General features: G+C 38.3%; 1 protein-coding gene and 1 long non-coding RNA gene across 2 annotated transcripts; both read right to left on the reverse strand.

Moving 5' to 3' along the window:
• Positions 1-318: 318 nt before the first annotated feature.
• Positions 319-2,813, reverse strand: stx19 (syntaxin 19). The gene is made up of 4 exons (XM_072397259.1): positions 2,538-2,813; positions 2,122-2,358; positions 1,555-1,767; positions 319-1,425 (listed from the first exon to the last, which is right to left on the reverse strand). The coding sequence occupies exons 1-4, from the start codon at positions 2,757-2,759 to the stop codon at positions 1,189-1,191; spliced, it is 909 nt and encodes a 302-aa protein (XP_072253360.1). The 5' UTR covers positions 2,760-2,813; the 3' UTR covers positions 319-1,188.
• Positions 2,814-3,126: 313 nt separating this feature from the next.
• Positions 3,127-5,234, reverse strand: LOC140319937 (uncharacterized). The gene is made up of 3 exons (XR_011917991.1): positions 5,064-5,234; positions 3,548-3,609; positions 3,127-3,353 (listed from the first exon to the last, which is right to left on the reverse strand). It is a non-coding gene; the product is annotated as an uncharacterized lncRNA (long non-coding RNA).
• Positions 5,235-17,381: the final 12,147 nt, after the last annotated feature.

The raw sequence follows: 17,381 nt of genomic DNA on the forward strand, positions 1-17,381 counted from the left end.
TGGCTCTGACACACCCAGTGCACCTGTATTTTGTCGTGGACACCAGACACCATGGGTCACAGACTCGATGAGGAACATAGCTGTCACTGCTACTTAGAGATTAGTTTACTGTAAGCCACTTTACCTTTGAGTGAGATCAACAGTGAATGTTTTTTCCTATGAGTCTGCTGGCTGTAGTTATGATTTAAACACAAAATTCCCTGTATTTTGCATTAGCACTTCTTTGAGGTCAATGCTTCCTTGATGCACACTGTCTCATCCATCCATCCAAACATTGAAATAATTTCTGTAGAATTATCTATCGATATTCCTGTAGAATTATCTATTGCTATTGCAATTATTTATTGATATTGCACCCCAAAATGCAAAATATAGAGAATTCTAATATTTTCTGAAATATATTCCATTCTGTTATTTTAACAAAGGACTTCAGCATTTTCCTACAATTCTGTCATTACGGAAATGTTTTAATCTAATTTTTCATTAAATTCTACTTGAATCCCTGCCTCTATGAAAATGCATAAATTAAAGGAAAAAAAGTGTATAATTGAAAATGATCAGACTTTGAAATGTAAATGAGACTAATGACTAATTGTAAAACTAGTTATTTTCATAGTATGTGGACAAAAAAAAAAAAGAAATTGATATAAAATCAGTCTCTATAGCTCTCTGAAAATAAATATCTATCCATTATATTCAGTTTTAGTTTCAAAATAAATTTTAAAGTGCATGCACTGTGTAAAGTTCTGCCCTCATTAAATGCAGCTGATGTGGCAGACAGAGCGGGAGGAAAAGATGAGAGGGTTTTCCAGAAAATGGTGGAATTTCAGTCTTGCTGATCCAGCAGTGTCAGTGGCCTATCCTTGTTTGTGACCTCTGTCGGATGACAGTGAAGGTCTCCAATAATCAACAGTGTTGGCGAGTAGCTCTCACTGAACTGTCTCTTTCAATAGCAGTCACTTCACATCGTCTTGAAAATAACAAGTGCTCCCCATATCAGTTTCTGCCCTTCCACCTAATTGTTTTCTATGCTCTTCTCACTGTGACTCTGTTCACCAACTGCAGTACCTTTTCCTTTGCTTTCATGTTACAGGTGGTTGCTTCCAAAAAGTAAGTCAGAACCTTAGAAAAAAAAAAAGAAAACCTCACTTGGAAAAAATGCTGAGGATAAGAAAAAATTGTATTTTTTCAAAAACAGCATCTCCAGGGAGGGCAGCAACAGCAGCACAGCTGTCGAATTGGGTTCTTTTTCTTGTACCGGGCAGCCATCTTAAACTTTTCATTAGTTACAGCCACATAATCCTGTGTTCTCTCAACATTAGTTTGGATGTGTTCAATGTAGGCCCCTTGTTCCTCCACCAGCATGAAGATGTCCATGAAGAGGTCCCGCAGCTCCTTCATATTGTTCTCTAAGTTCAGCAACTCCTGTTAGTGGGCAAACGTTGATTTAATATTCAGTGCACATTTACCAAAAAAGGGAAGTTGATTTTTAGGGTATTTAGCTGAGGAGTCAAGTTCTGTCTGGGTTTAGTGAATTATTTGTGTTACTCTCACCTTGTGTCGCTGTTCAATCTCAGATAGTTGTGATCGGGTGATTCTTGCATCATTCAGCAGGTTCTCGTTGAAAACTTCCCATTTTCCTGTGGCGAACATCTCATTCACCTTCTCCTCTGTATTATCCCCTCCCGATACTTCCAGCTGCCGGATAATGAAGTGCTTACAGCGTTCCTGCTTGGTCAGCAGACCTTCATTATACTGGCGCATCACCTGGAAGTAATTATAGCAGGAAGAGAGAATGAGAAGGGAGGGAGACTGGAAATGAGGAATGGAGGGATATTTCACTCCCATTCTTTCTAGCTTAAACTTCATTTATGTCTAGTGTCTTCAGCGTCCTTCTACCATGCATGTACTGTATAACTGTACATCATAGCATAGAAAGACATGGATTACAGATATTACACAAAAAGTGCACCCATCTCCTGGTTGTGGCACTGCTCTTATCTGTTTACACAAAATATTTACACTGAAAGATTTATTCTTCATATTGACCTACTTATAAAGACAGTCATCTGTTCAAAAACAAACGATTTGCCATCCAAAAAAAGAAATGTCCCTTCCAACCTGCTGGAATCTACGGTGCAGAGCTGCATGCTGCGAGCGTTGTATTCTTGTTGTAATGGCAGCAGGTCCCTGCTGCTCCTCAGTTCTTTGGACCTGTTTGGAAAGGGCATCTAAACGTCGGTGGAGACTTTCAGCCTGCAGCTTGATGTCTCGTGTTATGCTGCTTTCTTTCTTCATCACACTGAATCGACGCATGGCTGCCACCAGGGTCTTTTGCTGCTGAGTGAACTTAAGGACCTGATTAAGATTAGATATAACTTTTGTTAAATATCACTTGCGCATAAACTAATGTCTTCTAAAATGTTTATGTCACAGTTGTCACATTTAGTTTGAAATTGTATGATTAATAATATAATGTGAAAATGAAGATAATAAGAAAGTCAGTAAAGTAAATGCAATGTATTTGATTGTCTTACCTGTGTTTCAAGTTCTGAGATGTCATCTCGGATTTGTTGAGCCTCGGATAGGAAATTCTCAATGACTGGCTCCTCCTCAAACACCACGGCTTGTGGTGTTAGGCTACCAACTACCACAGAGTCATCATCATCATCCTCCACAGAGAAAGGATTGGTATGGTCAGTTGCAACATCAGTAGACTCCTGAGCCCTTTGCTGGAGCTCTTCCAGTCGGTCTCTCATTGTGGAAGTGCCCTTGTCTTAGGACAATAAGTTATTATATATATACTGATCTTGCCAATGTAGATGACACAATGCTGAAGAAAAAAGAAGAAATACAAATTTGATCAGTTTCTCATGGCACTCCAGTCTATTGCAAGGGATAATAGTGAATAATGAAAAAATAATAATACCTTGGAAATCAATCATAGAGACCAATAAAGCACCAATGTTAAAGTCCTGTTTTGCTATTTGAAAGTAAGAGAATCAGATTCCTACCAAAGAACTTCAATGAGTTCTTTGGTTTTCCATGCTCCAACTCTCCAACATGTTTGTTAAGCTTTGGCTAAATTAAAAAAGAAAAATTTAGAAAACTAATCAGGGAAAAAAGTAAAGTGAAAATAATCATATAATAATATTTAGGGTGTGTTATCACTTGATTTGAACATTGCCCTATATTAAACAATTGAGCAGAATTGTATTTGTTCTTTGGGAAAATGTAGCTTTAAGTAAAGTGTTATCGTATTGTTGATGGAATGTGCATTCATCTCAACCTCATGTCACACAAGGGACCATGGTTGAAAGTGCACTGCTTAGCTCCTCCATCCACCCCTCCTTCTTTAGAAGACTTTGGCTTGTTAAACAAAAGACTCAGTAACGATACTGTCCCTGATGTGAAGACACTCGTATGAGTCATATTTCCCTTTCAGCCGCTTGTAGTAGCAGTACTTTAGAGGATGTCATTATGAACTAAAGGTATGAACTACTTATACAACTGTTTAAGTTGGAGCACTTGATATTGCATTTGATACCTCACACTTCAACAGAGAGGCTGTCACCAAACTGCCTGTCCACAGTGATTCTCCCCAAATTCCTGTACAAAATAACTTCAGGTCAGGCAGATGTGGCTGCAGTGAACAATATGTTCTGCAGTGTGGATTTCTTTTCTTAGAATCTGTCCAGAAACAAGTAATAACTTGATGTATTATGTCAACAGGGAAAGTGTATCTGCTTGTTTATCAGTGACATCAGTCAAACTGACTTGAGTTCATGTTCCCACGAAAACAGAGTATGTTTATGGGAAAACTCAAGAAAAACAAGACAAGGTCATTGCCAATTCCCACTGATGAGCTCAGAAAAAAGCAGCCTTAATGAACACAATAACTAAATTAGAAACTAAATCTGATAAAAACAAGTACACAGTCCAACATAGACATACATGTCATGATTTTTTCACCAAGTGTGGAAATAAGAAACACATTTATACACATACTGCTAAGTGGTGAACTTGTTTAATTTTTGTGCTTTTAACTACAGGATGGTATTTTCTGCCAATGCTGAAGCGAACAAGAGACACAAAAATGATTAAAAGCATAAAATACAACATTTAATTTCCTGGAACCCTTTAATGAGTCATTTGCATTGAGCCAATAACGTCTTTGCATTCAAACGGGAATATGAAACATTTTTAACTGTCTTAACAACACAGAGATTTGGGGGGTAAAGGTCAGAACATAATCGTTTGTGAGTATGTGATTGTGTAGGGGCAGAACAGAGTGTTTGGATCTTGAGAAAGAAAGCATTTCAAATCTCAGACCCCAATCCCATTTCTGGATCGAGTTCAAACAAGAAACTTCCCAGTTTGTGTGTGTCTTTGTTCTAACTATTCTAAACTTATTGTACCTAAGAATATGTATAAGAATACTAGGAATGTAAAGGTAATTTTTGGGCTGGACTCTCCCTTTTTTGCTCTCCCTACCTGCTCAACACAGAAGAGCTGATTAGAAAATTGCTCAGGGGATTTAGGAGCACATTCTGCAGTGTTTAGCCTAAAAACCTGGAAGAAAATGGAGCACGGTTTAAGGAGTCAAGCCTCTCTGTGACAGAAAGCTTTGTTCCCAAAAACAAGCAAATATTTCTTCCTTCTTCTATTCTTCTTTCTTCTATTTCTTTGTCTGTGTTCCTGAAGGAATTTGTTGACAGTCTCTTATTTCCATGCAGGTGTAAGAGTAGGGATGTCAAAATGTTGTACTTGTTAAACAAGTTATTGTCTTTTAATTTAATCCAATTGAAATATTTCAGCTTGAAATATTCACAAAAAATGTAGCTGAATGAGCAAGTGGTCCTACTTTCTTGAGTTGGAGAGTTTGTTTATCTGGAACATTTCATGAACTTTTAATAGATAAATGCCCTACAAAACAGAAAACTAGCACACACATACCAAGCCTACATGAGTTTAGAATTGGTTTATTCATGCTGGACCTACCAGGCCTGTCTTCTAGACACACTTGTGGTCTTTCAGCATTCGGATTGAAATGAGGATTTTACCTTAATGTTGCTTGTATTCCATCAGAGGCTGTCTGTAAGGAAGTCCCATTCAGAATGTTGTTTGACAATGTTGTCACCCTTCGAGTTCCCTAAATCCATCTGTTGCTCTTCAGCTGTGTCAAGGATTTTAAGAATCTCCAACTATTTTTCCCTCGGATGTTTATCAGGACAGTTACATTAGAAGCTGTAAGCTCTGAGAAAGTCTGGTCAAGTCAGTTTCAAGCTCCTCCTTTCTTTAGAAAAAGACCCAGAACAGCCCAATAGGATGACAGCAATTTTGAGGTTTGTTTGCTTGTAGAAAGAAATGGGAGGTGATGTGATTAAGTAAATGAGGAGAGAGAGAGAGGAAGCATGGTGAGCACAGAGCACTCATAAACCCTACCCTCAGGCTTATTCCTGAACAGAAAAATAGAGCAGAGCAAATAGACGTGCATTGTGTACATGCGTAAGGTCAAACAATGGGGACCATGGTTAGGGTGTAAACCTGAGCGTAGAGTTTCTGATTTGCCAAGTTCATTTCCAAGGAAAGTGACTGGGTTCCTAAGGCAAGCCCTGTTGGCCTGTGGGTAGTGTGCTAAATACATCTGACAGATTCCTACTGACAAGCTCCTTGAATCCAGGATCCCTTTCAGCACAGGGAGAGAGCTAGTCACTCTGTTCTGTGCACTTTACCATGTTTTCCAAAGCTATTTTGGTTGTTTTACAGTAAGAGTTGGAGCTAAGATAATGTGTCAAATATTAAATAAACATTTACCCAAGTCTTTCACTGATTATCATTCTGAGTGTATTTATGAGGTATTTCTTGTGTTGTTCAAAACACTTTCATAATCTCAGGAAGTTGGACCGTTAAGGGCAGTTTAAATTTGAAAATCACCAAAGTACAAATAAAAAGGTCATCTGAAGACAATGAGTAAGCAGTAAACTGCCTCCATAGAAAATAAAAAGCCCTTTAACCACACGACTACAATGCTGTTGTCAAGGCTGTTTATAATATGGCAGTAGTGTTAACTGTGACTTACACTAACATATTACTGCACAATTAAAAATGCACATGATGTGATGGCAAGATATGTACATCGATAACACAAAACAGGTCTTTGAGTGTCAGAACTAACTTTTTTATCGGCATCACAGGTAACAAGCTAATATGCTGCAGGCAAGCCTGTGACCTGCAGATGATCAATCATCGATTGTTTTTCTTTGATCATCTTCTATAAACCACTAATTAAAGTTTAACTTCTCCAACCCTTTTGGCAAATTTGATCCTATCTTAACATTACTTTATTCTTACTGCCTTGTTCTAAATGTTATTGAACCAAAACACTGGGAAAGCAATACCAGACTAAGTATGAGTAAGTGTTTGTTTGCCAAGGTCGTCCCTCCCATGTGGTGGATAGAGATCAGGATGCACCCAGCAAGTGCTTCCATTTAGCTTTTTGGTTTCACTGAGGGAGAGAGGATGTGTAAACCGCCAAACAGAATTTGCTGTCTCAAGGTATGATTTAAAAACAAACCTCAATATGTTCATAATTCCATGTTTCAAATAAATCATGGAATTTCTGTTACCCTAACCTAACTGTTGCCCTATCTACCTCAACTTCAGTGGTTGTGCTGTCGGAGTTGCAAGTACTGTTCTGTCTCCAAACAGGAAGCATACAACGTATAAAAAAAGACCACCCAGTCACATGACAAAATGGGAAACAGGGATGCACATTCATTCTAATGGTCTGTGTCTTTTATGAGCTATGGCACGAGAAAGATGAGAGCAAAAGATAAGACAAAGTATCTTTTCCTGCAATTCTAACTAAGCCTTTTCAGTTATTAAGTAAAAAAAAAAATGTTTTTGTTGAGGTTGTACATCTGATTCAGACCAGAGGTAATCTCTTTTAAACAGACCATGACTGGATTAAGTATACAATGTTCACACTTACTGAAGAAAAAATACCAAAATGGATGGTTTGTGGACTTTTTCCTTAGCCTATGCAGTGATTTCCATGACATAATCAAGCCTATTTTACATGCAGTAATGCCTGAGGCACACAAAGATCATCACATTGTGTCCCCTGCTCACAGAGATGTCTCCAGATTATATACATAAACATACACTTATATAAATAATTGCAAACTGAGACTGTGTCTCCCTATGGTAATCTTTTTAAACCATGTCATTTTACAGACTTGTTTCCAATTAAATAATGTGCAACATGTTCCTCCAGCTGTTTCTTTTTAGTACCACATACATTTTCAGTTTTTTATTACCACTGCCCCAGCTTTTTTAAGATTTGTTGCTGCCATCAAATTTAAGAGAAACTAATATTATTTATAAACCAATGACTCATATTCAACATTCAATTTGTTTTCTTTTTTTCTGTTGTGAATGAAGTCTTGGTTTATGAGCTATGCAAATCTCTGTTTTTAAGTTGTTTTCTTTCATAAAAATATAAATCAGCCATATGAAAAGCAACATCAGTAGTCTTACTTTTTCAAAGGTGCAGTTGTGTGTGTGTAAGAATGTGTGCGTGGGGGGCAGTTAGAGGAAATCACTGGTTATGGGATGGTGTAAACGAGGCCAGAGAGCACAATAAACAAACAGTATTTCAACAAGAGCATGCAACGTTAAAGAAAGTAAGTGCAGAAGAAGTGATCTGATATAAGCATTCAAATAGAATATCCCCATGGTGATTTATCTCAAACATATTCAATTTAAAAGGGCATGTCAGGATTTCTTAGTCACTGTATCAAGAGTAGTTTTTTCTCACAATAAAGCTGCTCGAGGGCTCTCTGGGTTTTTTCGTAATTGAAGGGATGTCAGAAGCAGTGCTTTGATATTATTCACTGGGAGAGAACGAGAGAAAGAGAGAACTGAAGGAAGGAAAAAAAAGCTACCTTTTGGAGTCACAACCTTGTGTGTGAAAGAGAAGACAATTGATGGCTAAAGGCTAAAGGCTATTGATGTAGAAATATCTTTAACATACAGCTACTTAGATTGTGTTTAACTGAACAATTGGGGTTCAAAATATTTTAATCATGTGAAAATATTGGCATGCTGAGAAAAAACAAACCAACAAACCCCATCAAAGTTATCTAATAAGAGTCAAAATATTAAAGTGAGGGATAGTAACTTTAAAAGTTAAACTTCTGGGATCAATTATCTGAAGCCACGGGGGACTCTCATCATACCGTATGATACTCTCATGTGATAGCAGGACAATATCCAACTTTTAAAAGAAGACAAGTCTCAGCCTGATATATGGGTCATACACCAGGAGAAATACTATGGAAGGGAGATAAATGAGGAAGGTGAAAAAGATGGTCAAGCAGGGCAAGGATAATGAGGTCAAAACCATTGTCATTAAGCCAATCGGTAAGATTGATATTGAGGTCGGTGCCTTTAACTACTAAAATGAGACAATCGGTGACCTGGAAATTACATGGTCCCCTTGAGAACTGTATGATATTGTGCCTTGAGTCATTCAGGTTTTAATTTACACTTGAGCATACTTTAATTGCTAACTCTGCAATTTTTTTTTTTACTACAGAAGCACTACTAGTTTCAAAATGCTCCCTTTTTCAGCTACACTCTTGCCATCTATAGTGGAAAGGATGAAAAGGATGTCCTGCAGTTGTTTATAACTGCTCATTAAATTGGATTCAAACAAGCACTTTTAACAGTACTATTGTTAAAGAATGCATGTTCCTATAAGGGAGTGAGCAAAACTGGACAGATGCCAAAGTCTCGAGAGCTAATAGGTGTAAATAAAAGAAGAAGAATTAGATATTCCTCATATGGAAAGATTTTTCTGAATAAGTCTATGAATGTGGCTTCCTGTATGTTCTAGAGGCCTTAAGAAGCGACTGCTCACCTCCAGGCTCTATTCACTCCAGGCAGGTTATACAAAACTCTCAACTCTACATTGAGAAGATCTGGAGCCCCAGTAAACATGGCTTGGTCCTACTTTTTCTCATTAGTAGGAAAAGTTAATGCAAAGCATACAGCACATGTTCTATGAGTTCACCTTTATTCCAAAATTAAATATTCATGTACCGCTTGGAGTAATGACAATGTTCCTATCCTCATCCTTCACCACAGCTAAACTCCATGGAGCCCATTGGTTGGACAAACACTTTTAAAAGGTGTTGGGCAACAACATCAAAAAAAAAAACACACATTCAGAAATGTCTGTTTGAATTCTTCTGTTTTATTACTTTCATTATCAAGATGTGTGGAAGTTATTGCAAAGGTTCACTGAGGCTTTTGTTCCAGCAGCACAAGGAGCCCCAACACATTACTCAGTCACTCCATGTTGGTTTTTGATTTGTCATTTTATATTTGTGTTGAGATGTCAATTACTGGCTGTGAACCTGAAGTCACTACGTGAACACAAATGGGACTAATAGAAGTTAACACAGTCTGAACAAAGCTCTGCTGCTCCGCACACTAAGCAGTATGTAGATGCCAGGCTTTGGCTCACCATTTTAAGCTTGGTTTTAAAAGTGATTTTGTTTCACCCCCTAGTGTCATGAGGAGGTTATATCACCCTGTGGTCTATGTAGCACAGTACTAGAGAAACAAGTAGTGCAGTAACCCAGAATTCATATGAACCTCTGATTGAGAATGACACATTACCCAGACTCCCAGACATTAACTGCAGTCTGTTTCAACTGTATAGTTGATATGCTTAATTTTGATTAAAAAAACTTGCTGTTGCTGTCCTTTTTTTTTTCTTTTCTTAAATAAGTGTTCCTTCTGACCAGTGCAATAACTAGGTGTGGTTTTGGTGATCACTCTTAGGTTCAGTCTGTATTGTTCCCAGTTTTCAGTTTATATTGTTTCCTTGACTTTGTGTAACTTTATGTTTGCGGAAAGTAGCGCCACCGAGTAAGTTCTACATTTTGCACAGTGCCCCAGTCTTTTGAAATTGAGGTTGTACAAACTACTACTAAATAAACCTCTATCAAATAATAAATTACAGCTTTAAACCTATTAAACCTCTAAACTCTATTCAGTATGTTGTGTCTTATCAGTGAACCTCTGGTGTTAATGTCATGAAGTATTTGTTCAGGCAGTTAAAAAGATGTCTTTAATAACTTCAAGACTTCCACTATAAACTATAGAAGTTATTGTTGTGCAGCCGATGGTGTGATATATGTTGGACTGGTGAGATTTGTGTCTACCTGAGGAGAAGAGCAAACATATTTAGTTTGGAGAAATAAAAGAGGCAAACTTGGTGTGTGTGTGTGTGTGTGTGTGTGTGAATGTGTAGGCAGCGTTCAATTCTACACTTTATCTCCATGTTTACCACAATGGAGACTGAATTGATAGAAATAAGCAAACATTGGAAGCTGCCACATGTCTGTCAATAAATGTTTCTTCACCAAGCTTTGATAGAACTAAACCTTGATTAAACACCCCTGAGATGTGTGTAAAGTAATGAAACATATGTCCTCTGATGATTGTAACCAGGGTACACTCATGTGTGCCTGTTGTTTGAGACAGTTGAAGCTCACTGCTTATTTATATAGAAAAAAATAAGCTTATCATTCCAAATGTTTTCATATTTAAAAGGTTAAACTAAAACATTTTCAAATCTATTTCTGTACCAATAGTCTGTGTCCCACATATTTTTTACAACACTTGTGGAGTCATTTGTGTGTTGCATGATGGCAGATTTAGTGTTTGAGTTCTTTCTTTCTGATCCTTGTCATTTCCCTCTGCCATGCTTATGGTTCCCTCAGGGACCTCATCACAAACCTCTAAGTCTTCATCCTTCCAGAACAATCCTCTACGTCAGAGTCCTTACCAGTGGAGCCCTTACTAGTGGAGCCCTCTGTGGACATGTCCACAATGATTCTTACGATCCCTGATATATAATTTGACTGGCCAAGATGCTGAAAAGGGTACACTGGTCCTGCAGAATGGCATATTAACACAGCTTCTGTAAAGTTCAAACTGGACTGGGACTAATATAATAAACCCAAATGAATTCCAGTGTTCTGATTATGTCACAAGACCTCAGAGTCATGAAAACTGTAAAGTGACAGGATTCTGAAATTTGGCTGCCCTATTATCTTCTTATTTTCTTTCTTTGTCATATCATGACATGGCATTTTCTTTGTGTCTTTCATATTGTGGAAGGACAGTAGTGACTTACAGTAGTGTATACTATGCACATATGCAAGCACAAGAGGTTCCACTGGGTTGAGAGTGATGTAAACGATGTCATGAGAAGGTGTGCCCGATGCTCCCCGCAGACGACATGTACTCAGCTCTTTCTTTGGTGTTCACACACACAGTATATTTCATTACGTAGATGACAAACTAAAACCTAATATTCTATAGGGACACTATTATAGGAACAGGTGGACATCCACAGGGAGGCAGATATATCTTATGCATGTCTACAACCAAGTTTAATAAGCCCATATGGCTCAACCTAAATGCATGTTGTATTTATTTTTTTTTATGAACTGAAAGCAACATTTTAGTCAAAATGTGAGGATTGCTTTTGTGAAACGGTCTAACTGCACACTATGCTTCTTCACTTTCCCAGCAATACCCATTAATAATTAAGTAGATCAGATGAAAGAATGTTGAGAAATGTAAAGAGGAGAAAAAAATGGCTTTTACGTGTAATTGGTGTCACATGCATGCTGACATTTCTGAGGTCACAAATTGGAAAAGGTTTCCAAATGGTGGCAAGATGAAAATGAATTGTTGGTTCATAGACGATGCACATCAAACTCATAGTGAATAAACTGACTGTATAGTGTCACCAGCAGGTGGCAGTATAGGCACAGTCGCACATGGCAGTAAAAGAGGTCAAAATTGTAATTACTAAACAACAAAACTTGGAGGGAATGCAAACAAAACTAGTTGCCTCAGATATATATGATGAAAAATGGTGAGAGGCTTTTGGAATTTCTCTTCACCTATTTAAAATTACTTATTATTACTTATTATTATATTTTTTACTTAATCTGCTAGCATTGGTCATGTTTACTTTTCAAAGGTAGAAACAGTTGATTGCTCATGTGACCCGTCGTGAGGGGAACATGCACTGTACATCAGAAAGGATTTTTTCTCAGAAAATGATGAAATATCAGTGTCAATGTCAAACACAATAATACAACATTTTTGAGATGGACAAAAACAGGACACGTGTCCATACACGTATTGGGTTTAAGTATGTAACATCTATTGTATAATTAAAGAGATTGCTTTTAAAGTCAATGATAACAGTTTAGTTAGTGTCCATTTTCCATCCTCAGAGGACACTAATTGTCACTGTGATGGAAAGATGACACTGCTCTTCAGATCCACAACATGACAATAGTGCTGGCTTTGACATGTTTGACAGTAAAGGCTAAGCCTCAGACCACATGTTCCCACTTCCCCATCACACATGCACACTTACACAAAGACACACACATACATGCACATACACTTCCATGCGCTTGTCTCCCTCCAGCAGGACACCCCTAATCGAGATGGAAGAGTGCTGTGGCAGATCGAAATTCCTGCAAATGACAAGGTGGGAATGGATTGGCTCCCATGCCCTTGTCATGTTGTTCCATCTACACCAAACAGAGAGGAAGACGGATGGATTCCATGGCAGACGGCTGGGTGGTACAGGCAGACAGGTACACAAAGTGATGGGGTGAAACAATTTCAAGAGAAAATAAAAAACTGTGAGACAGTAAATCATTCATAAGTTCATCTGTTTGATGGGTGTACAGACTAACAGTGTTTCTTTAGGTAAATGGAGACCCGTTATGTTCGTTATGTTCAGGTACTGCAACTTTAAAGCACATTCTGTCAGGTTGTAAGGTTAGTCTGTCACAAGGCCGGTATACGTGGCGACATAACCAATTATTAAGAAGCTTAGCTGCAGGTATTGAAGATAAACAAAGGCAGGTGAATCTAGGAGGGTCTAAGCTAAAGAGAGTGGCAATTCAGTTTGTTCAGGAGGGGGAGAATGTTAATAAGATAATAAGGAGGCAAAGCAGCTTAGAGGATGCTTGTGATTGGGAAATGCAGGTAGATTTAGGAGGAAAGCTTGTTGTTCCCCAAGAAATAGCCTCTACAAATCTAAGGCCTGATATAGTCTTGTGGTCTTGGAGTAGAATGAGAGTCTATTTCATGTAGCTGACTGTTCCTTGGGAGGCATTAGTGGCGGAAGCATATAAAAGGAAAAAGCCTAGGTATGTGGAGTTGCGGAGCAGAGCAGCGTGGATGGAAAGTTAGTATCTGTCCAGTGGAAGTAGGATGTAGAGGATTAGTTGCAAAGTCTGTTGTCTCATTGTTGAGGGAGTTGGGTATAAGTGGACAAAGTGTGAGGAAAATAGTGAAGGTAGTGTCAGATGAGGTAGTAAATTCCAGTCAGTGGATTTGGATTAGAAGAAGCAGTAGTAGCTGGGGGCCCAGCAGGGGGAGCACTTAGGGTAAGCAGACTCCAGGAGAAATCCAGGATGTATTTAAGTGGAGGGTGTGGCCCATGTGAGCCTTTTGAAACCAGGTGGCCATGTTAGGTAAGTTGGCCTGTATGGCCTTGTTTTTGCTGACATTTATAGTGATTGTAGAACTGTTTAGTTGAATGTGCCTGCTAAATCTGCTAGTGTGTCTTGTTCTGCCACCACCTCTGGCACCCTATTTACTTTCATTACCCCCTACCCGAAACAGGGTTTGTATCCCATTCCTACTTATTTTTGCCTCCTCTATTTCCACCCCCTTCCTGAACCAGAGTTTGTATCCTCACCCCGCTATGACTGATGTGCATTAGGTGAGAGGCTGGAGAAGTTTGTGGTTTGAAAGGAAAAAAAAAAGATTGTTGTTGTGGTGTGAGGAGCAGCAGTGATGGCCGGCGTTAGGGGAGTGACTCTGGGACGCCAGTGATCACTGTCTAGCCTCCCGGAGGTGTTGTGGGCCCAACTAGACGAAACACCAATGAAAGGTTCCCACCTGATGACCCAAATGACATGTTGGCCAGCACTGCTCACTGGTCTACATAGGGCTTATATTATTCACTGCGTGTGGTCCACTTGTTAAAGTCTTTTATTTATTTATATTTTTTAGCACAAATTTCTTGTGTTTACCTTAAATAACTGGAGACGCTCTATACTTTTTGAGAAAATTTTTTTCGAGAAAAAATTGAGTGGTTTATCATGATTTGTTAAACCATGTGTGTTCTGGATAAGGCTATACTAAAAGTCAACAGGTTATCCAGTTAAAACAATTGAACAGATGTCTGTTCATGCCCTTAAAGACAACCCACAATGTGCAGCGCTTTCAACAGTGGAACCTGAATTTATCAACTCGATGCCACAATTGTGCAGTCAATAACACAATAACATATCACACTTTTGACACCTCCTGGTTGGGTTTAGTCAATGACATTACTTTGTTAGGGTTAGATAACGATTATGATTGTTACCAAAATACATTCATACAACACCACCGTCACCTGAATGGAAGCCATTTGGCTGACTCCTTTGGTGACAGTCAACACAACAGCATGTTAAGATGACAATATCTCATGTTCTGGTTGGCTTTGGGTAATAATCGTGCCTGGGGTTAGAAATAAAAACTACAGTCAAGAAAAATAAAAAAGAAGTCAAATCTACTTTTTTAGGGTTAAATCATGGTTAGGACTAAAATACATATGTTGTGCTATGCCCACATCACCTTAATCTACACCATTTTTATACCTCACAAGCAGTTTATCGATTATCCAAGTGGGTTACATATTCTTTTAATATTACAAGTTATGTATTTCCTGCATGAGAAAATTACCTATGAGATCATTTTTGGGGTAAACAATAGTCACAGTAAAGCCAATTCAAGTGTCAAATACTACAGCATGCCCCTTCAAGTAAACGTAACAATCACAGTTTACTTAAAAATATATGTACAGACATATTGCCACTAACTGGTACAATGAATGCAGGATTTGGGTGCAATTTCCCAGGTGGAATGTTAGGCTAATTGCTTCCAGTTGGAAGCTGAAAATGTAGGCCTTTACTATACAATAGAAGGAAACTGTGGAATAAAAAAAAAAAAAAATGGGCTTGTGGCTGTGATGGCAGAAAGAGCTTTCAGATAACTTATTTTCTTATTTCCAAATTTATGTTTCAATCAGTGTCAACCATGTCACAATGAAGGGGACGAGGTGGAGGTAGGTCATGAGGTGTCCTGTTAAGGAAGGGGCAAAGTTATGCAGGCAAGAACAGTTTAAATAGAGCACTCATGATTTTCCTATTGAAACTGCAGAGAGGAAACAGCAGTTTGAATCATTTGATAACTGTAATTGTGATTGACTGGCACTTTCCCTTTCCTTTACTGATTTTTAAAAACTTTTCCATTCTTAACCATCATCAATTGTTGTTAATGGATGCTGGATATTTTTTCTTATTCACTTGGGTTAAACAACACATTGGTCAATAATATGTGACATTAAAATGGGGACGATATACAGTACTTTATAACTGGAGAAGAAATACTTCTTAGACTTTATGTTTATTCCTGTTCAAACATGCATGGCCACAAGTTATATATGTTTGATATAGAAATTAAATTCAACTGAAACAAGTTTTGGGAAATATAAGCAATACCACTCACTAGTATCATTGTTACTGACAACACACTTGATGAACAGAGACATTTTTTTTTTTGATAAGTTTAAGGATTCTATGGAAAAAGGCACTTTATATATGATCCAATTTATGCTGGTTAACACACTGTGGGCTGTTGGACTGGTATGTTTTCCTAAGGTGATGTGGTGGCAAATATGGAGAGGCAGGTTAATGTTGTTTCCCCATCCCTGAGGGATTAATCACCTGGTTTATAACTACCTGCCAAATGCCAACATAATCATCCCAGAGAGATAGGGAGTCTCTGCCAACAGCAAACCTGGGAGACAGCAGGGGAAACGGAGAGATTTTGTGGGGAAAGAGAAATTAGCCACATGCATTTTGGCATGCAATCACTAAATACCACACAAACACACACGAACACACAAAAAAAGAAGAAGAAAACAAAACAGATTCACTTTCTTGTGCTTTTGATTTCAATCATTTCAGCTGGTGGAATCATGTGTTTTGATCTTAGTATGAGACAGTTTTGAGAAGTTATTTGGATTTATTGCCCTTTCCATTGCAGTATTTTGCTGTTTGTGACCTGTCACCAAAACAGACTAGCAGGCTTGTTCTAATATGTACATGGCAAGTGGATGTCAGAAGAAAAAAAAAAAAAGTGAATGCAAAACAAAAAGGCTATATAAATGTCAAATTGAAGCAGTACCCTTTGTTCCTGCTAACTGGGCGTTTCATCCACATTTCATCCACTACTGATGAGAGTTTGTCTAAGACAGTGTCCTTCATTTCACCTCCTGAGGTCTCTGGCAGTACTCCCTTCTCTCTCCTCCCTTTTACACTCCTTCACCTGCATTGAGATCATAAATTGTTGAAAATAAAGCCTTGTTTCCAGTCCGTTAGACGCGCCAGCCAATGCCAAGGGCCTTCACATCCCCTTTCGCACCTCCAAAGGCACTTATGCGGAAAAATCTGTCTCCCTCTCAGTATACCCTTGTCTGTAATATGTGTATACATCAGTCAAGCACCAACCCACAACCCAGCTTACATCACATCTTCTCACAAGGCCACGTCATAGCGTTGTTATTTATTGTAACGGGACACTTGGTTAGAAATCCAGAGATTTACAAACGGCTTCTCCAAAAGGCAAAATGTATCTTTCATAACAATTTGTTCCATAATGGCCCAGTTTGCACATACATAATAAGTTGAAACAGTCAAATTGAGTGTTAGTGAGAAGAAATTATTGAAGACAAAATTTGAGTATTTCTCTCTAGTGAAAAAGATGCATTTTGAAAGACTGTTCTGCTGTGCTTGCTGTAAATTAGTGCCCAAGCATAGTCATATTAATCATTAAACAACTTGTAAGCTTGTGAGATGTTTTCAGGCACATAGGCCCCAACAATTTTAATGCCCCTAAAAAAAACCTAAAAAAAAACATGGTGAATCCACATGTGCTACTCTTATTGGGGCTTTTTAGATCCCCTTGCACTAAAATGTGTTTTCAGTATGTTTTGTTCGACTTGTGGCAATATACTCTTTCAAGACCACCATTCTGGAATCAAAGATTATCACCAGCATTGACATAGCGGACATTAACGGCCTCAATAATCCTCACACACTTCCCAGGCTCAGCTGATGACTACAGTCAATGGGTACTCGTTTTACTCTTGGGGCTCAATTTAATGGAGTGTCTTTCACAATTTCAGTGTGTTTCACAGTTGACCCTCT

This window comes from Leuresthes tenuis, unplaced genomic scaffold (genome assembly GCF_036924035.1).
Source record: "Leuresthes tenuis unplaced genomic scaffold, fLeuTen1.0.hap1 SCAF_12, whole genome shotgun sequence".
NCBI lineage: Eukaryota > Metazoa > Chordata > Actinopteri > Atheriniformes > Atherinopsidae > Leuresthes > Leuresthes tenuis.